This window comes from Mustelus asterias, chromosome 5 (genome assembly GCF_964213995.1).
Source record: "Mustelus asterias chromosome 5, sMusAst1.hap1.1, whole genome shotgun sequence".
In the NCBI taxonomy this organism is placed as follows: Eukaryota; Metazoa; Chordata; class Chondrichthyes; order Carcharhiniformes; family Triakidae; genus Mustelus; species Mustelus asterias.
Window position 1 is genome coordinate 70,567,152 of NC_135805.1, and position 21,224 is coordinate 70,588,375.

Here is a 21,224-nt window from a genome sequence, read left to right on the forward strand (position 1 = left end):
GAAATCTAAATAAATCACGTCCACTGGCTCTCCTTATCTTCTTGTTACCTCCTCAAAGAACTCAAATAGATTTGTCAGACATAGCGTCCCCCTGACAAAGCCATGCTGACTCAGTCCTACTTTATCCTGCACTTCCAAGCACTCTGTGACCTCATCTTTAATAATGCAATTAAAATCTTGCCATAGGCTAACCGACCTATAATTTCCCATTTGCTACCTCCCTCCATTCTTAAACAGCGGGTTACATCAAATACTTTCCAGTCCTCTGGTAGTCTTCCTGCCTCCAGTGATTCCTGAAAAAGTACCACCAATGCCTCCACAATTTCCTCAGCTATCTCTTTTAGAACCCTGGCGTGCAATCCATCCGGTCCAGCTGATTTATCCACCTTCAGACCTTTCAGTTTCCCCAGAACCTTCTCCTTAGTGATGGCCACTGCACTCACCTGTGCCCCCTGATTCTCCTGGAGCTCTGGCATCCCACTGGTCTCTTCCACCATGAAGACTAATGCAAAGTAACTGTTCAGTTCCTCTGTCATTGCTTTGTTTCCTATTATTACTTCTCCAGCCTCATTTTCTAGTGGTCCAATGGCTATTTTTGCCTCTCTTTTACATTTTATATATTGAAAAAAAAACTCTTCCTATCGTTTTTTGTATTACTAGCTAGCTTACATTCATATTTCATCGTCTCCCCCTTTATTGCTTTTTTAGTTGTCCTCTGCACGCTTTTAAAGGCTTCCCAATCCTCTGGCTCCCCACTAATCCTTGCCACTTTGTATGCTTTTATGTTGTCCTTGACTTCCCTCGTCAGCCATGGATGCCTCATCCTCCCTTTAGCATGTTTCCTCCTCCTTGGGATGAATCTCTGTTGTGCCTCCTGAATAACTCAAAAATTCCTGCCATTACTGTTCCACTGTCTTCCCTGCTAGTCTCCCTTTCCAATCAACTCTGGCCAACTCTTCCTTCATGTCTTTGTGGTTATCTTTATTTAATTGTAATACCGTTACATCTGACTCCAGCTTCTCCCTCTCAAACTGCAGGGTAAATTCTATCATACTGTGGTCACTACTCCCTAAGGGTTCCTTCACCTTAAGTTCCCTAATCAAGTCTGCCTCATTACACATCACCAAATCCAGAGTTGCCTGTTCCCTAGTAGGCTCTGTCACAAGCTGCTCCAAAAAACCATCTCTTAAACATTCCACAAATTCCTTTTCTTGGGATCCACTACCACCCTGATTTTCCCAGTCCACCTGCATATTGAAGCCCCCATGATTATAGTAATATTGCCTTTTTTATATGCCTTTTCTATCTCCTGATGTATTTCCTGCCCCACATCCTGATTGTTGCTGGGGGAGCCTGCACATAACTCCCATCCGGGTCTTTTTACTTTTGCGATTCCTGAACTCTACCCACAGAGATTCTATGCCTTCTGATCCTATACTACTTCTTGCTACTGATTCAACTTCATTCCTTACTAACAATGCAACCCCGCCCCCTTTGCCCATCTGCCTGTCCTTCCGATAGGACACATATCCTCAGATATTTAGATCCCAGCCCTGATCCCCTTGCAGCCACATCTGTGATGCTCACATCATCATACCGGACAATTTCAATGTGCGCAACAAGCTCATGTACCTTGTTCCGCTTACTACGCGCATTTGGTACAACAACCTCAGTCCTTCATTGACCACCTCCCTTCTCATACTTGTCACCTTTTTTGCTCTGCCCGAGGTTAGATTCCTGCTAGGATTCTGGTCCCAGCACGATTCAGATGAAGACCGCCCCATCGGAACAGGTCCCCTCTTCCCCAATACTGGTGCCAATGTCCCATGAATTCAAACCCATTCCTCCCACACCAATCTTTGAGCCACGCATTTACCTCCTTAATCTTATTGACTCTGTGCCAATTAGCTCACGGCTCAGGCGGTAATCCAGAGATTACCACCTTTTTGGTTCTGCTTTTTAATTTAACTCCTAGCTGTTCATTGACCAGATGAGCCAAGCCTGACATTAGAAGAAATTTAAGGAACAGCAATTGTAGACAAATACTGGAGGAAGTAGATGCATAAACTAGTGGAAATGTTCAAATCGAGGGCTAATCAAGAGGATCAGATTTGCCCGGACGATATCAAGCTTCTTGAATGTCGTTGCAATGATATCCATCAGCGAAGAGAATTCCTTTACAATCCTGCTTTGTACCTTGTAATTAGGAAGGCTTTGGGAAGTTTAGTGGTGGGCCACTCACTGAAGGATTTACAGTCTCTGAACTATTCTAGTGGTCACAACATTTATGTAGCTAATTCAGTTGGGTTTCTAGTTAAATAATGACTCTTAGGATGTTGATATGGGATATTCAGTAATGCTAGTGCTTGTGAAAATCAATGGGAGGCGATTAGGCTCTTTCTTATTGGAGATGGTCATTACCTAACCGACTATACCCTACCTACGCTAACTACTAACGACACAACCTGCAGGCTGCAGATGACGGTCGTTCTCGCCGACAGAATCTTCCAGTCCGGCTGACAACCAATGGTGAGTCGCCTCCACCGCCATGAAACATGCTGCAGGGGCGCAAGAAAAATCCCGTTCGACATTATTCTCAGAAATTTCAACATTGACAGCAGGGTGGGAAATGGAATTCCCGGAGTGCTCTCACATTTGCAGCAAAACTTGCTGTGGACAAAGCTGTGGTGATACCTACCCTTCTTTATATCTGAGAGAGATGGACTACCTACTCCAGACACATTAAGCAATTGAGCAGGTTTCACGAGATGCATTCTGAATATCATGGGCATCAGATGGGAGAACAAAGTGCTCAACACTGAGGTATTTAAAGAGCAGAAATGTCTGGGATTGAAGAAATCATCAGCAGAGTTGTACAACTAGTACACGTGACTGATGATCAAATCCTGAAGGTGGTCACATACTGTCAATTTAAATTTGGACAGCACCTGCGGAATAAGCAGAGATTAAGACTCAAGGGCTCCTTGAAGGTTAACCTTGGAAATGTGGCACGTCCACCCAGATTTGGAGAAAAGAAACTGCCACCTTCGACAATTGCTACTAAAGGCCTGTGGAAGACAAGTTAGCCTTCCTCTTGTTGGAGATAGTCATTGCCCAACACTTGCGTGTCTGAAATGTGACTTGCCAGTTATAAATCCAGCCTGGATGTTGCCTTGATCTTGCTGCATGTGGACATAGACTGCTTTATGGTCGGAGGAATTAAAATTAGAACTGGATGCTGTGCAACCATCAACCCCATTTCTAACGTGATGATAGCCGAGAGGTCATTGCTGAAGCAGCTGAAGATAGGTGGAACTTGGACACTATCCTGAGGAACTCCGGCAGCAACAGCACGGAAATGGGCTGATTGGCCTCCAACAACAACCAGCTTCCTGTGTGCTGGGTCTGACCCCAGATTCTGGAGCATTTTTAACCAATCCTCACTGACCTCAGTTTTGGCTAGCAGGAAACATTCACATGATACCAGGCACCACACTTTAGGAAGGATGTGAAGGTTTTGGAGAGAGTGCAGAAAATATTTCAAGAATGGCGCCAGAAGATGAGGGATTTCAGTTATGTGAATAAACTGGAAAAGCTGGAGATGAGACAGTCGAGAGGAGCTTTGATAGAGATGCTAAAAATGATGACAGAGAAAAAAAACTAATCCTATTTGCAGGAGGGTTGACAACCAGAGAACAAAGGTTTAAAGTGATTGGCAAAAGTACCAAAGGCCACTTGAGGAAAATCATTGTTTTTAAAAATTATGAATGTTCTTGATCAAGAATGCCCACGCTGAAATGGTAGTTAATGGAGGCAGATTCAGTCCTGACGTTCAAAACGGAATTGGACAAGCACCCAAAGATTAAAAATCTGCAGCACTACAGGTCTAGGACTGAGAAATGGGATTCGCTAACTTACTCTTGCAGAGTGCCACTATGAGTTTGATGGGCTGAATGGCCTGAACGTCTTGCAGACTAAAGTGAAACCGAGACTGGATCACATGACACACTTCCCTTCTCGTGATGGCATGCTGCTGTCTCTTAACGGCATGTTACAACACAAACTACCCAAATACTTTGACATACGATCTACAAACATATCTTGGTATGTAACAATAATAAACTTCACTTTAAAGTATGCACACATTTGTAAATTGCATGGAGGTGCACAGCAAGGGGAAGTATGGGAGAGGGAGGTTAAAATATTTGCCTATTTTATTGACTTTAGTGTATTTAGTATTCCAGAACAGTGGTTCTCAAACACTGTGCTGCGCTGTGAAGATCCTTCCTAAGTGTGCCATGAAAAGAGATTCAAAATTAATGTAATTAAACTAAAACAAACCTTTGCCATTAACTCTGTGATTGGCATCTCCAAAACCCGATGAATCTTGGGCCTGCCACACATGTGTCAGCTGGGAAAGAGCGCACATGCATGGTTTTGATTTTTTATATCAGTCAGGCCCATACACATGACCAACAGGTCTTGGAGCTGTGAAGACAAAGGTCCCATCCATGCCCCTGTACAGAAAGCAAAAACTCTCAAGAATACAAAAATCCTGGGAGAAGCGAGGGAGAAAGGGAGAGATTTTTAAAAAGAGAGGGGACAGGGAGAAGTTAAAAACGAAGTTCCCAATAAGGGAAAAAGACAGAGAAAATAGGTTGGTGCGCCTCAGAATTTTCTGCTTTAGGTTCGTCTGCTAATAGACAAACGGATTAAGATTAACTGATGACTCATGGACATCCAAGCCCGGAGAAACTTTGCCCTGAAGGGTTAGAGTGTACAACCATTGTTATTACCAGATCAAGTGATCTTGTGTACTTAGACCATTATTTAATTAAGCACAAAGCTTCAATGTTTGTTTGGTCGTTAACACAAACAAAATGTTCCCAGCCCCTAAGCAAGAATGGATGCTGCTACGTAACACTAAGCCGTTTATTATGGGGGAACCAAATTAATGAATTATTTTATAATTCTGAGTAACAGAACTTCAAAAACATGAAAAATGTCAGTTAAACTATAAAATATTATGTTAACTATCAGGTTTGCACTAATATTGCCAACTTTTGAGTGGAGAAAAGTTTAATTTTGCTTTTCATTTCTCATTTGTCTTTTAAAAAACCATATCTCAAATGAAATTCATAGACAGAACAAATATTTTTAAATGAAGCTACGTTTCGAATGAAATTCATAAACAAAATGATAAAATCGAGCATTTTTTAATTGCTTGGAAAATTGGAAGGCACAGTGGAAGAGGAGGCAAAATAATTGTTTCCTACCACATCCTGTATACTTGCAGCAACAGCTATCAGACCAGAACAAACATAGCCAGGGCTTCTCATTTGCAAGATGCCCAAGATTATGGAGGAACTCGACGCTGATATGATAAGTTCAACGACATTTCAGTATGAAACCTGCTACAAGCAGGAAGGCCCAATGATGTTTCAAATGTTTAAAAAGAACTGACAGGATGATCAGGGGGTGCCCCTGGAACTAATCTGCTCAAAAATAAATCAAAGTTAAAAATATTTTGACAGAGCTACGTTTCACCCCAAGCGGTTGGTCAATTATCAAAATAATAGATTAATTCTGGCGCTTTTTAAAAAGAAATTGCTCAGTCTGCATCTCAAGCAAAAAAAATCAACTTAATTCATTAGATTTTGACTTAATAGATATTTGTTAAGCAACAACTCCTTAATGACCTAATACAATTACTGCTTGGTTTGCACAGAAGACAAAAACACAGATTTTGTTGTTCTGTTTCCGTAGCAGCAGCTACAGAGTTCAATCTGTCTCGTGCATTAATCTATACAGATGCACAAAAATCACTGGCTTCAAAATGTCAGTCTTTGTATAAAATCAAAGGCTCCATGTTGTAATGTCAGTCGGGGTTCTGTGGTAAAGAGTTCTTCAGGTGGGATTTCTGGCCTGGAAGAGCACAGGGCATTTCAAAGTGCGTTTTACAACATTCGCAGCGTTTCCTTTTGTTGCTAATATTACAAAGCAATTTTCAAATCACTTATATTTATTTGGGAATTTCAGGCAGAATGGTCAATCAACATTTCTGATCAGCAAACCTCAAGTCAGATTACTTGAGTGACCCAGCTTGTTAGGGATCCCGTAATGAGGGGACTGCAATCATCAACTTTTCACCAAATGATTTTAAAATTTGCAACATCAAAAGTTGTACTTAAATAGAAATACCGACTGTTCAGTAAACTGCCACCTGTGCTAAAATTTAAAGTTGAAGCTTCAATGTGGCACTGGTGTGTTGTGAATATCTAGCCCATAATTCATATGTTTTTGAAAAAAACTTTAATTTTAGGAATTAAAGCTTTAACTGTAGGAAATATGGGTATCTGGTTGATAAACCAGTAAAATCAATTCTGAAATAAATGCAATTCAAACAAGCTTAGAGTTTATTACACTAAAAAGGTTGAGGTCATATTGATTCAAGAGGTTAACAGCTGGGAAGGCGCGATCAAAGGGTGCAGGTGGCTTACCATACAGTGGCCTCAGGCAAGGCTAAGGGAGATGGGGTCTGTCTCCTAATCAACACCTCATGGTAGACGTAGCAACACTGGCGAGTTTCTGCTCCCCGGACCTAGAAAACCCGATACTAAAATGCCGCCCCTACTACCTTCCGTGGGAGTTCACCTGTTATCCTGACAACAGTCTACATACCATCACACGCGGAGGTGAAGACTGTGCTGGATGAAATATAAACCACGACAAATAGTTAAAGTTTATTAGTCACAAGTAGGCTTACATTCACACTGTAGTGAAGTTACTGTGAAAATCCCCTAGTCGCCCCACACCAGCACCTGTTCGGGTACACTGAGGGAGAATTTAGCATGGCCAATGCACCTAACCTGCAAATCTTTGGACTGTGGGAGGAAACCAGAGCACCCGGAGGAAACCCACGCAGACACAAGGAGAATGTGCAAACTCCACACAAACAGTGACCAAAGACGGGAATCGAACCCGGGTCCCTGACGCTGTGAGGCTGCAGTGCTAACCATTGTGCCATCCATGGCCTCAAGATGAAACATCCCGAGGCCTTGTTCATTGTGGCTGGGGACTTCAATCAGGCCAAGCTCAAGAGCACTCTACCAAGATACTACCAACACGTCTCCTGTTCCACCAGAGGCCCAAACATCCCAGACCACTGATATACAAATATCAAACATGCCTACTGCTCTATCGCCCGCCCACACTTCAGAAAATCAGACTACAAGGCTGTGCTCCTGCTCCCGGCTTGGAGACAAAAACTGAAATGGGAGAATCCATCAAAGAAAGTCGAGCAATTCTGAAGAATTGGATAATCTCCTACAGGACTACTTAGAGTCAGTAGACCAATCAGTATTTAAAAACTCTGCGACCAGCTTGAGTGAGAACGCCACAACAGTAACTGACTTCATTAGTAAGTGTATAGAAAGAAGCAAATCCACGTTTCCCAACCAGAAACATGCATAAACAGGGATATCCACTGCCTATTCAAGTCCAGGTCCGAGGCGTTCAAGTCAGGTGACCGACCTACACAAGAAAGCCAGATATGATCCAAGGAGATCCAAAGATGCCAAAATTCAGTACTGTGCCACGTTAGAGTCTCAGGCTAGCCACATGGACCCTTGCCAATTATTGCAAGGTCTGCAAACCATAACAGGCTACAAGATGAAAACATGTAAAATCGCTGGCACCAATGCACCCTCACTGATGAGCTCAATGCATTCTATGTCCATTTTGAGCAAGAGGTCAGCGAGAGCATGCCCTCCACCCCACAAACCTTGGACGAACCATTGCCGAAGTCAGAGCAGCCTTCTCAAATGTCAACCCACAGAAAGCAACTGGCCCAGATTGGGTACCCGGACATGCACTCAGATCCTGTGTGGACCAGCTTGCGGGGATATTTGCAAACATCTTCAACCTCTCTTTACAACAATCTGAGGTCCCTACCTGCTTCAAGAAGATGACCTTCATCCCAGTATCTAAGAAAAACCAAGCAGCGTGCTTTAATGACTATTGTCCGGTGGATCTGACATCCATCATTATGAAGTGCTTCGCAAGGTTAGTCATGGTACGAATCAATTCCAGCCTCCCAGATTGCCTGGATCCACAACAGTTCAATTACTGCGGCAACAGGTCCATAGCAGACGCAATCTCCCTGGCCCTTCACTCAACCCTGGAACACCTACATAACAAAGACACCCATGTCAGACTCCTATTTATCGACTTTGACACTATTATTCCTATGAAATTCCGTGGCCTGGGCTCAGCTCCTCCCTCTGCGAATGGATCCTGGACTTCCTAACTCGCAGACCACAATCAGTAAGGATAGACAACAACATCTCCTCCACAATCACCCTCAACACCAGTGCCCACAAGACTGTGCCCTCAGCCCCCTACTATACTCCTTATACACCTATAACTGTGTGGTTAAATTCCCCTCCAACTCGATTTCAAGTTTGCTGATGACATCATCGTAATGGGTCAGATCTCAAACAATGACGAGACGGAATACAGCAAAAAGATAGAGAATCTGGTGAACTGGTGCAACAACAATAATCTCTCCCTCTTAGTCAACAAAACGAAGCAGATAGTCATCGACTTCAGGAAGGACAGCGGAGGACATGTCTAGATCAAAGGGGATGAAGTAGAAATGGTCGAGAGCTTCAAGTTTCTAGGTGTCCAGATCACCAACAATCTGTCACTATAGTTAAGAAAGCCCACCAACGCCTCTACTTTCTCAGAAGACTAAGGAAATTTGACATGTCTGCTACGACTCTCACCAACTTTTACAGATGCACTATAGAAAGCATTCTTTCTGGTTGTATCACAGCTTGGTATGGCTCCTGCTCTGTCCAAGACCACAAGGAACTACAAAGGGTCGTGAATGAAGCCCAATCCATCCCCCAAATCAGCTTCCCACCCATTGACACTGTCTGCACTTCCCACTGCCTCAAAAAAGCAGCCAGCATAATTAAGGACCCCACACACCCCCGAACATACTCTCTTCCACCTTCTTTTGTTGGGAAAAAGATACAAAAGTCCGAGGACACATGCCACTGACTTAACTGCTTCTGCCCTGCCGCCATCAGATTTTTGAATGGACCAACCTTGCATTAAGTTGATCTTTCGTTACACCCTAGCTAAGACTGTAACACTACATTCTGCACCCTCTCCTTTCCTTCTCTATGTATGGTATGCTCTGTCTGTATAGCGCGCAAGAAACAATACTTTTCACTGTCTACAATGTGGTGACAATAATAAACCAAATCAAACTGACTAAAGAACTGGATATATTACATTTGCAGTTATTCCAATGAAGAATAGGTTAATCATGTGGCTTCTCAGAATTAAGGAAAGCTTTGGAATTAAAAGGCAGTTAATTTGCATATCTGCCTGGGAACAGACCTGGTGTGTCACACTGTCACTGGAGATGGGTGGGGCTTCATGAGATTCTTTGTTTCAGTTATCTCTATGAATTCAATGAGCAGCAAGTCAGACTCTTAATGTTTGGAAAAGCAATCAAGAGACCATATCAGGTTTGGGTCTTATGCAGCTTGTAGCTCCTTGGAAGTCTAAAGATAAAGACAGAATTACACCTGAACTAGAGTAAAAGCAAAAGTAAAGTCAAGTTTATTTATTAGTCACAAGTCAGGCTTATGTCAACACTGCAATGAAGTTACTGTGAAATTCCCCTAGTCGCCACACTCCGGCACCTGTTCAGGTCAGTGCACCTAACCAGCACGTCTTTCAGACTGTGGGAGGAAACCGGAACACCCGGAGGAAACCCATGCAGAGGAGAACGTGCAAACTCCACACAGACAGTGACCCAAGCAGAGAATCGAACCCAGGTCCCTGGCGCTGTGAGACAGCAGTGCTAACCACTGTGCCACCGTGCCAAGAGTAAATTCTAGATCCATTGTTCATGAGGCAACCTGCGATTGGGAGCTGGTATCTAGTAGCAGATAAAGTTGGTAACGGGAAAACTGACTGAAACTTTTTGTTTCGCTGAAAGAAATCGACAGCAATTCTCCACAAAAGGCAGCCAACCTTGTTGCGGTTCTGGAAGTAATCAGTTTGGGTTGCCAGTTGAAATCAATGCAAAGGACGATCGTAAAGCAAGGGTGTTTTCTGATGTTTTAAACCACTCCGTTGGAGCCGCAGTGAGGCCGATGCTTGAGCTGTAGAATCCAGAGGCAGGTGGTCACTTAGCCAAAAACTAATGGAGCTCCATTCAATTTTGCACCTTGGAGAATAGCTGGAACACTGAAGAGAAATCAGAATGAATTCCAGAGAGCTGTAATATACCATTGGTTTATTCCCAAAGAAAAAGTGGATGAACCTTCGGAAACTCTTTGGATAAAGTGGACCATGTAGCAGAACTGAGTACGTGGCAAGTGTTTCTAAGCTACAGTATTAAGTCAGAGGTGCTTGCTCCGTTTAATTTACCTTCATGCATAAAGTTGGTTTTGTTAAAAACTGTGAAATCTTGCAGTGTAATTCTGTTCTAACAGGATTATAATGGGTGATGCTGGAATTATTTCAATTTTTCACCAGGCATAAAGTCACTGCAGCATGGAAGGGGTCACTCAGTCCATTGAATCCATGCCTGCTCCCTGTAGAATGATCCAGTCAGTACCATTCCCCCACACTCTCCATGTCACTCTGCAAGTTTATTTCCCATAAATGCCCACCCAATTTCCTTTGGAAATCATTCATTGTCTTGGTTCCCATCACCCTCGTAAACAGCAAGTTCCATTTTTACCAATCACTGCAATACAAAATTCTTCCTCACTGCATTCCTTGCTCAAAAGATGTGTTCCCAGGTCCTTTGCTCTACCAGCTAATGGAAACAGTTTTTCTTTGTCCACCTTATTCAAGCCTATTACAATCTTGCGAACCTTTGTCTAATTGCCCCTCAATCTCCTATTCTCCCAGGAGAGCAACACAAGTTTCTCCAATTTAACATTGTAGCTCAAATCCCTCCACCTTGGAACCATTCTTGTGGATCTCCTCCGCCTTCACACTTGCCTCAAGAATGGTGACCAGAATTGCATGCAATATTGTAGTTGTGGCTTCATTGGAACTTTATAAATGTTCAGCACAACTTCCCTGCTTTCATACTCAATTTCTCTATTAATGAAGCCCAATATCCCATATGCTTTGATAACCACTCTCTTAATACGTCCTATCACCTGTGCACATTAACCTCACTCGACCTGCGCACATGGACCTCACTCTTTAGAACTGTGGCATTAAGTCTATATTGTTGCTCCTTATCCTTTGTGTCAAAATGTATCACCTCACACCTCAGTATTAAATTCCAATTGCCACTTGTCTGCCTATTCTACTAGCCTCTATACTTTTGCAGTCAATTGGTTTCATGTTTACTGTCCGCCACACCTCCAAGTTTGAAATTTTGCTCTGTACGCCATGTGATTTGCAAATAAAGCAATGGTCCCAGCACTATCCCTGGAGGAAAACAACTGTCCACTGTCGTCCTGTCTGAAAAACAACCATTTATCACAACTCATTGTCCTTGAGCCAATCTTTTGAATCCAAACTGATACACTTGAATTTCAATAAATTCCTTAGAAATAACAAAATACAGAGCCATTCGGCCCTTAGAAAGTTATTGAAGTTGATTCATCATCCCCCGTAAAGACAACAGCCAATGCAAATATCTAGTAAAATAATGTTACCACAGCTGCATAAATTTGAACAGCTTCTCAATTCAAAAGGGTCATAAGTCTGAATCACCATCTCTGCAAAAATTTACACACCATCTACCTAACTGGATGAATTCTGCCAGTTTGCTGTAGGACCACTAGATAGAGCAGTGTAAAACAACCAAATACTGCATCATGAAACAAAACAGAAACTGATGGGACCTCCAGAGCACATCTCCACTCTGATGATCAGCATTGCACTGCCAACCGTTCTGGAGAATGCACGCTTAAATTATCCAACCATGAGTGGCATCAATCAGTTGTGGGGGGTTGGTGAGGGGGCGAAGGGTGGCGTGGGAAAGGATCAGGAAGAGAGGGAGGAGTGCACTAACAGTCCAAAATGCTCAGCTCAAAAATCAACCAGATTATAAAAACTGTTATGCTATAATTCTGCAGCAGCAACATAACCCCGAAAGGTGTACACAAATTAGGTCAAGGGGTAGGTGGACCATTAGGGGGGAGCATAAACATCAGCACGAATCTTTTGGGCCAAGTGGTCTTTTTCTGTGATATACATTCTGTGTAAACATTCACATTATGTGCACGACAGAGGGCCAAGTCAAAGGACTGTACACTGAAATTTAACCACTGCGTAGAGTTATTGATAGAAGGGAGTCTCATCAACAAAACACAAATCATTTAATAAGCAAATGATCTGACTGCACTTGAAGTTCCAGAAGACCAAAAGGAAGCAGCTCCTCCCAGCAGCGGAAATCCTGCAAAGCAAATATTCTGAACTGCTGATCAAGTGAATTTATGAGTTCCTAATGTCAATATTTTTCTTATGCAGTAGGCTCCCTTTCAAACAAACACACTTCTATATAAAACAAGCACTGAATCAAGACAATATTAACATTGTCGTTGGAATTACAGATAATTGATTTTCATTTTGAAAGTTTTGTCTGTTTCAACCTTTCAGTTGCAAATACAACTTGACAAAATTATTTAAATAACTTATATTTGTACAAACTTTCTGGTAATAAAACTTCCCTCAGCAATGTACAGAAACTGTCAGGAGTAGGAAGCAGAAAACAAGTTAGGGGAGGTAACTAAAAGCACAGCTAGGCAGATACAGTTCAAGCATGCTAATAAAAGACGCAGCAATGCAAAGATGGTTAAAGAAAGAGGGATGGAATTCAAGAGTTTGTGGCTGAAGGCTCGCCCTCCAGTCGTGATACAGAGGCAAAAAACACAGTAGATGAAGCAATAGAAAGCTACAAGATCAGAACTAGATAGCACAGTTTTTAAAAAAAAAATCAACATGCTGGTAAACGGGAAGCCACTCAAGTCAACAAAAAACAGGATCTGACGAAGGGTCATCCAGATTGGCTCTATTCTCGCTCCAGAGATGCTGTAAGGCCTGCTGAGATTTTCCAGCATTTTCTATTTTTTGTTTCAGATTCCAGCATCTGCAGTAATGTGCCTTTAACAAAAATTGGATGTAGTGTTTAACTTAATAGGATGCACTTTTATCATTCTCATTTTCAATTTCTTCCACGGCTTCGCCCCTTCCCATCTCTGTAATCTCCTCAAGCCCTACAACCCTTCGAGATATTTATGCCCCACCAATTCTGGTCTCTTGTGCATCTCCAATTTTCATTCACCCACCATTGGTGGCCAGGCCTTCACTTATCGAGACCCAAGCTCCAGAATACCTTCCCTACATCTGTCTGTCCTACTTTCCTCTTCTAAGAGGCTCCTTCTTGAACAAACGTTTGGTTATCTGACCTAATATCTCCCTTTGTGGTTCAATGTCATACTATGTTTTGTAAAGAGCCTCTGGATTTTTTATTACATAAAAGGTGTGATGTAAATATAAGCGGTTGATGTCGATATGGACTGAAAACTTCTGAATAAATTTGAGTTTGTGTAGAATACAGCCAGAGACTGCAAGAGAGAGACTCTAAAATGATAAAGAATTGGATATGTTATGGACATGAAAGCAAACAGTCTTCACAATTAACAGGGTGGCAGTGTAATTTTCAGAGCAGCCACCAAGCTTGTGCACCATCAGGTTCAATCTAAATAAGCAGCTAGGGAGATTTGAAAAAAGAACCAGAGCGAGACAAAGTTTATGGTTGCTTCGTTGCATGTTGGGCTTTCTCCCAACATTTTTAATTTTTGCTGAAAACAAATCACCAGTTATCAGACCCGGTCTTACTGCAACCTGAGAAAGGACTAAGCTATCTCTACCAATTGCACACTGCATTAGGGAATAAATAGAATGCTCATCACACGCTCCTGCTGACTCGCAACCGAGATATATACCATGCTGTGAGACCACTGCATTCAAGCTGAAACAACTAGATTCAATGTACAAACAGAATACACAGAAGATATGAGGCACAGTAAGAGATTAAAAGTACAACTTTGGACCTGCACAAGTTCTGAACTACTTCTAAAGAAGAAAGCACAAAGTTCAAAAACTTAGTGGTTCTTTTCTGCAGCTTCTAACTGAGTTGTTAATGAAGAGAATGGAGGAAATGATCTCATACACAGCCCTGTTCACACGACTGAAACCGTGCAGAACAAGGAAGTGGAGAACACAAGGCTGTTTCTCAATTAAATGATAGTATTTACTATCATGTTAAATCAGGCTCAGTCTTTTAGAATTTAACCATGTAATTTAGCATTATACATATAAAGGTGTGAACTATATTCCCTTAGACATCTGATAAGGTGCTGTCATAATGGGTTTACAGGAAGCTAGTATGCAAAATAGGAGATCCACGCACCAGATGGCAAATACAAATTTCCTCTTCTAAGTGAATCCAGCAAATTTGTACTAAAGCTGCTAGTGAGACTGTACCACCAGTTTCTCAAAAGTGCAAGACCTACTTGTTGTAAACTTGTGCAGAAAACATCTCACTAGCACCAATGTAAAAACAGCTGCAACCTACTCGGTCTGACATCTGACAGCAACTGAAACCATAACTGTTGATTGACAGAGGTTGGAGTGAACATTAAAAATCCCAATGCCCTTCAAACGACAGAATTTATTTAGCTGCAATTCAGAAGTGACTGTGACTTCAACTTGAAAGCCAATCTGCAATCCTTTTCCTATCGATACACTGAGTGCCCCTAGAGATACTGCTGGCTGAAACCAATTTCCAAAGCGTTTGTTGAAATTATTTCAAGTTATTAAAACATGTAATACAGAAATTATCTTCAGCAGGACAAATGCTCTGTTGTCAGTCTCGTTGGAGAAAGTTCTAGAATACAGAAATAAGGAATCAGGGAAAGATCACATCAGAGCATGGAAGCAACTGCCTTTGGTGATAATATATTGATTTAACTAAAACAGGAAATTCTGGAAATACTCAGGTGAGGCAGCATCTGTGAAGAAACAGTTAACATTTCCAGGTAGACGATCTTTCAGGTCCATGGTCTTTCATCAGAGTTCTGATGAAAGGCCATCAAACCTGTTCCAATCTCCACCAACACTGTCTGGTCTAAGCATTTCCTAAAATTTCAGATTTTCAGCAGTCACAGTATTTTATTTCTGCGTTGATTGTGTTGGGATAAGGAGGAAATGCATAATAAGGGGATGATGCCACAGTGGCGAATTACCAAGGGAAAGTAGTAGAGGAGCAAGATCAAATGGACTGCTACATCAGGGGCCTCAGGGTAAGAGGATGGGGGACAGTATTCCACAACTATAGTCACATGGTTACTTTCACCCAAGGCAATCTTGGTGCTGTGGGCAGAAGGAAAAAGATTTAGGAACAAGGGTAGTCCATTCAGCCCATCAAGCCTGCTCTGCCAATCAATATCATGGCTGATCATCAAGTTCAATGCCTCCACCGCACCCCCCCCCCCCCCATGATCCCCCATAACCCTGTATGTCACTGGTATTTGGAAATCTCTGCTTTAAACATACTCAAAGATTGAGCTTTCCCTATCCTCTGAGGTACAAAATTCCAAAGATTTACAACCCTCGGAGTAAAAAAATTCTCATCTCAGTCCTAAGTGGCTTTCCCCTTATTTTGAAAAAGCGTCCATTAGTTAGTTCTAGACTTCCCCAACCAGAGAAAACACTTCACCTGCATGTACCGTCCCAAAAGGTCCTTTACAATATTAATTAGGCCTTTTTGTTACATAATACTAGATCTAAAATAGTCTGTTTTCCAGTCAGTTCCTCACCATACTGCTCCAGAAACCGATCCCTAACACGCTCTGGAAGTTCATCTTTCACAGCATTAGTGCTCATTAGGCTTACCTAGTTAGTGTGCAGATTGAAATCAGCCATGACTTTTGTAGTACCCATCCTACATGCTTCTCTAATCTACTGATTAATACCATGCCCTACACTACAATATTGCTTGGTGCCCTATAAACAGCTCTTACCAATGTTTGCTGCCGCTTGCTGTTTCTTAGTTCCACCCAAATAAATTTCACATTTTCTTCTTCCGATACTTTATAATCAGCACAACACCTTTGTGCCTGTCCCTCCAAAATGTCAAATATCCTTGAACATTTAGTTTTCAGTGTTGGTCACCCTGTAGCCACATTTCCATAATGACAAATAGATCATATTCAGTCGCCATTTGATCATATCTACTTGAAGGATTTGAACAGAAAGCAGGTCCAGGATTAGATGGCAATGTCACCCAATTTTACAAAGGAACTTCAAAATCAAGATAGGCAGGAGACCAAGAATAGGCTTTTAACAAAGGAAGCTTCAATAGAAAAGCTGATGATGTTGAAACAAGCTGTGGCAGTTGAATCACTGAGATACTTCATCAGATGCGTAGCAGGGGATTAAGGGCCAAGAGGAAATTATAATTTTTTCCATGTAATTGAACCAACACCTAACAAGGAAAGTCTACTTGTGAGGTATGAGAAATGAATGACCGGAACATTCCTTCAGGCTCTATTTCATACTTTTAACTGAAGTATGACTTGCTTATTTGGATACCAACTAATTAGGATTATATGAATAATTCCTATTCAAATTCAATTGATTCCTCTGTCATACCACTTTCCTCTTTCTGGAACAGTTTGCAAACTTGCGCTAAGATTAACGAAGACAACAAATTAAAAGAACATCCTTTTCAAAGTAAATTTTCTGTGTTTATTGTGTTCTGGGCAGAACCTTGTGTAACAAGACTCACTATAGCGAAGAACGCAAGTAAACCACAGCCGAGATATCAAACAGCTTATATGGCCGAAAACAAAAATCAAAACCATTTCATATACTATATATATTAGACCATAAGGCCCAGGAGCAGAATTAAGCCACTCGGCCCATCGAGTCTGCTCCGCCATTCAATCATGGCTGATATTTTTCTCATCCCCATTCTTCTGCCTTTTCCCCATAACCCCTGATCCTCTTATTAATCAAGAGCCTATCTATCTCTGTCTTAAAGACACTCAATGACCTGGCCTCCACAGCCTTATGCGGCAAAGAGTTCCACAGATTCACTACTCTCTGGCTGAAGAAATTCCTCCTCATCCCTGTTTTAAAAGATCATCTCCTTAGCCTGAGGTTGTGCTCCCTGGTTCTAGTTTTTCCAACTAGTTGGAAACATCCTCTCCACGTCCACTCTATCCAGGCCTCGCAGTATCCTGTAAGTTTCAAGAAGATCCCCCCATATCCTTCTAAATACCAGTGAGTACAGACCCAGAGACCTCAAACTTTCCTCATATGACAAGGTGTTAACCATTTGTTAGCTAAGTGTACTCGTGAAAAAGAAGAAGCCCTTTGAACAACCATGTTATTACAGAAATAGAAAGAAGTCTCACAACACCAGGTTAAAGTCCAACAGGTTTATTTGGTAGCAAAATCCACCAGCTTTCGGAGCGCTGCTCCTTCGTCAGGTGAGTGGGAGTTCTGTTCACAAACAGGGCATATAAAGACACAAACTCAATTTACAAAATAATGGTTGGAATGTGAATCTTTACAGGTAATCAAGTCTTAAAGGTACAGACAATGTGAGTGGAGAGAGCGTGAAGCACAGGTTAAAGAGGTGTGTGTTGTCTCCAGACAGGACAGTTAGTGAGATTTTGCAAGCCCAGGCAAGTCATGGGGTTTACAGATAATGTGACATGAACCCAAGATCCCGGTTGAGGCCGTCCTCATGTGTGCGGAACTTGGCTATCAGTCTCTGCTCAGCGGCTCTGCGCTGTTGTGTGTCGTGAAGGCCGCCTTGGAGAACGCTTCAGGTAAGCGTTCTCCAAGACAGCCTTCACGACACACGACAGCGCAGAGTCGCTGAGCAGAGACTGATAGCCAAGTTCCGCACGCATGAGGACGGCCTCAACCGGGATCTTGGGTTCATGTCACATTATCTGTAACTCCCATGACTTGCCTGGGCTTGCAAAATCTCACTAACTGTCCTGGCTGGAGACAACACACAGCTCTTTAACCTGTGCTTAACGCTCTCTCTACTCACATTGTCTGTACCTTTAAGACTTGATTACCTGTAAAGATTTGCATTCCAACCATTATTTTGTAAATTGAGTTTGTGTCTTTATATGCCCTGTTTGTGAATAGAACTCCCACTTCCTTGACGAAGGGGCAGTGCTCCGAAAGCTAGTGGATTTTGCTACCAAATAAACCTGTTGGACTTTAACCTGGTGTTGTGAGACTTCTTACTGTGTTTACCCCAGTCCAACGCCGGCATCTCCACATCATGATTACAGAAATAGTCCATAGGATTAGCAGCCAATTACACTGAAGTATTCGTCCAGGCAACAAAGTAGATGCTTGCTTTTTAATTTAAATTTTCAGATAGCAAAATAAATGATTGGAAAATGATAGAAGATAAATTATAAACAATTTGTGGATTTATTTAATTGAGAAATTTGACAATCCACGAATATAAAATTAACTTTCAGGGCTCCTGCGAGCATTTGACAGTAATCATGAATACAGTACCTGGTTAAAACACCAGTTACACTTCATTCAACAAGGTGTAACCTTTAAGAGTTTTAACAGCGCAAAAACGTAAGTTTTTCTCAATTCACTGATTTTCCACGATCGCAGTCTGGGGCTTCTCAACAGCACACCCTCTGGAGGAGTGCAGCATCACTGACAACATCTGGATTCCCATGCTATTTTGTGCACATACAGACTCCCGAAGTTGCTATCCATTTCAGAGGAGTAACGAGGGTCAATGCTGGGGCCGTCAACTCCTAGCATCGGCCATATTTTGTAATTATTTCCCTCCTTTGAATACTGAGCCCAACTTCTAACTCAGACATACCCAGAATTGGACCAGAGACTTTAAAATCTACACAGTTCATTTTAGGATATTATTTGAAAATAATGAAGAAAATAGGTTCAGCATTATAAGAAAATAAAACATTTTACCACTAAATCTAGCAAAGCTAGGAAAGGCATACATTTCCCCCAAGCTAATTTGATGCCATAATATTTGTTTTAACAACCAATTTATCTCCGTTGCAATTATCTTCAAATTCAATGCATTAAATGATCAAGTACCACTTTCCATGTTAATTCTCGAAATGGTCTGAAGTACAGAATTTAAATAAGTTTTCGCTTCAGAACTATTTCCATGACATGCCACGTTAAATGCGCTATTATATATATAAATAAAGTGTTGGCGTTCCTGAATTTCTGCAGGAAGGGAAAGGTAGTTTTAATCTTCTTAGGGAAAACTCTACGCTGCTGTGTTCTTCCTATCGGGTGGACATTCCAGCATGTAACTGTGACAGGACACACGGGCTTACAACTTGAGACCTGCATCGGGATCTGGAGTTCCCAGGTGGATAAACCTAAAAAGCTGGAGAAAGCCGATCGCTGAGAATACCCCCGAGACTCTCAGCAAGGCAAACAGAATGAAGTTTACAAAAACCCTCTTTCACAGCCCCTGGCAGAAAGTGGGGGGACCTATTGGGGGGGGGGGGGGGGAGAGAGAGAGAGCAGCAAGGATGTGAATAACTGAAGGTGATTTGGAAACATCCTGTACCTCTTTAATCTTGGCTTGTCTCTCCCTGGTCTCAGGGTCGGTAGGTTCACGCCCTGTCGCACCCACAGGTTTGCGAAAAACGACATTGGGCAAACGCGGGGCTCCTTCCCTCTTACTCGCGGAATCCTGTGCAACTTTTTCCTTCTGCTCTTTGATGTCCTGCTTGATCTCATCCAGCGGTTTCTGGAGGGTGTCCTTCGCTTCCCGGAGAGCCTTCTCGTGATCCTCCCGGATCCTGTGCAACTTGTCAGCCTCCAACTCTCTGCCGTCCAGTTTGGGTGCGCTTCCTGAGAGCGAAGCCGGCTGCGAGTGGAAGAAGACCCCGCTCAGCAGTTTGGAGGAGTCGGGTAAGAAGAAGATCGCGCCGAAGCACAGAGTGATGAAGCCGCTGAAAACTAAGAGCAGCAAGAATTTCTCAGTCAGTCGAAAGGCGGGCCGGTTGATCAAAACCGAACTGTTGTTCACCGACTTCCGACTAATACCAGGAGTAGTAAAAGGCAGAAGAGTTGTCGGTGGCATTGCTGATTGTGTTGCTGTTTTTTTTGTGGGGAGGTTGCTGTTTCTCGTGAACCAGAAAATGAGAAACTACTCAACACTTTGAAAGATTTGAGACTTTTGTCAGTCGCTGTAAACTACCATTTGTGGAGGGAGGAGTGGGTGGGTTTCTCTCGTTTCGGACCTGAAGAGAGGGTGGTTGGTTGGTGTTGTTGCCTGGAGCGGAGCTGAGCTGAGGAACAGGCTAATATTGCAATGCATCACCTGTCCATCGTGTAACACGTCTGCAATGAGGAAGTGTGGCCAGACCTGCAGCTCACACCAGCGCCGAGCCTGCTGCTGCTGAGCCCGGAGCGCGAGCGGAAGCCCGCCCTCCCCAACCTTCCGAGAGGGACAATGGCGTCGGCCTATCGCGCGCCTCGCGAGCCCCCGGGCCGCCTTCCAAACCGGCCTGAGCGACAGCCAGCCTGACCAATCGGCCGCTGCCCGCTGACAGCGGGCGGGGCTCCCGCCGCCCACTGGAACCAGGTTCTCGCCTCTGTCAGAGGGAGGGGAGGATAGTGCCACTCTGCAGCCCGTCACATGATGTCGTTACAAGACCAGGAAATAAAGTTAATTGTTCTTCTCATTTTGCTTCCGTCTTTTACTTCCTTGAGTGTGTGTGTGCGTGCATTTTTGAAGTTATTTGCAATTTCCATGAGTTAACAATTCTGAACCTCGCTTTCTGACTTGATTCTCTTTTTTTAAAAAAGGTCTCGCTTACTTTCTATTCCTTTTAACTCAGCATCCTGCATTTTGCTTATTGCCCCCTTTCTCACTTGTAGAATTTTGACCGTGTTGTTATGATATTGCCAAATCGAACCATTTGATCACTCCCTGCAAAGCTGTATTGCACAGCACTTGTTTTGCCATACTTCTACTTTGTGGCTTTTTATTTACATATCGGACACTTACTTATAATTGATTGCCATGGTCTGTTTTGAAAATTCTCAGAGGAAATGTGAACATGTTGGAAATGGAAAGGCACTGTTGGTAAGCAAATGGTAACCAACTGTATGAGAGA

At 42.7% G+C, this 21,224-nt stretch overlaps 1 protein-coding gene across 1 annotated transcript in view; it reads right to left on the minus strand.

The window, feature by feature from the left end:
* man1a1 (mannosidase, alpha, class 1A, member 1) overlaps window positions 1-20,539 on the minus strand; it is a 492,377-nt gene extending 471,838 nt beyond the window's left edge. The window contains exon 1 of the mRNA XM_078212736.1: window positions 19,667-20,539. Within this exon, the coding sequence (XP_078068862.1) occupies window positions 19,667-20,185 (519 nt within the window). The 5' untranslated portion in view covers window positions 20,186-20,539. The remainder of the gene's footprint in view (window positions 1-19,666) is intronic.
* Window positions 20,540-21,224: the final 685 nt, after the last annotated feature.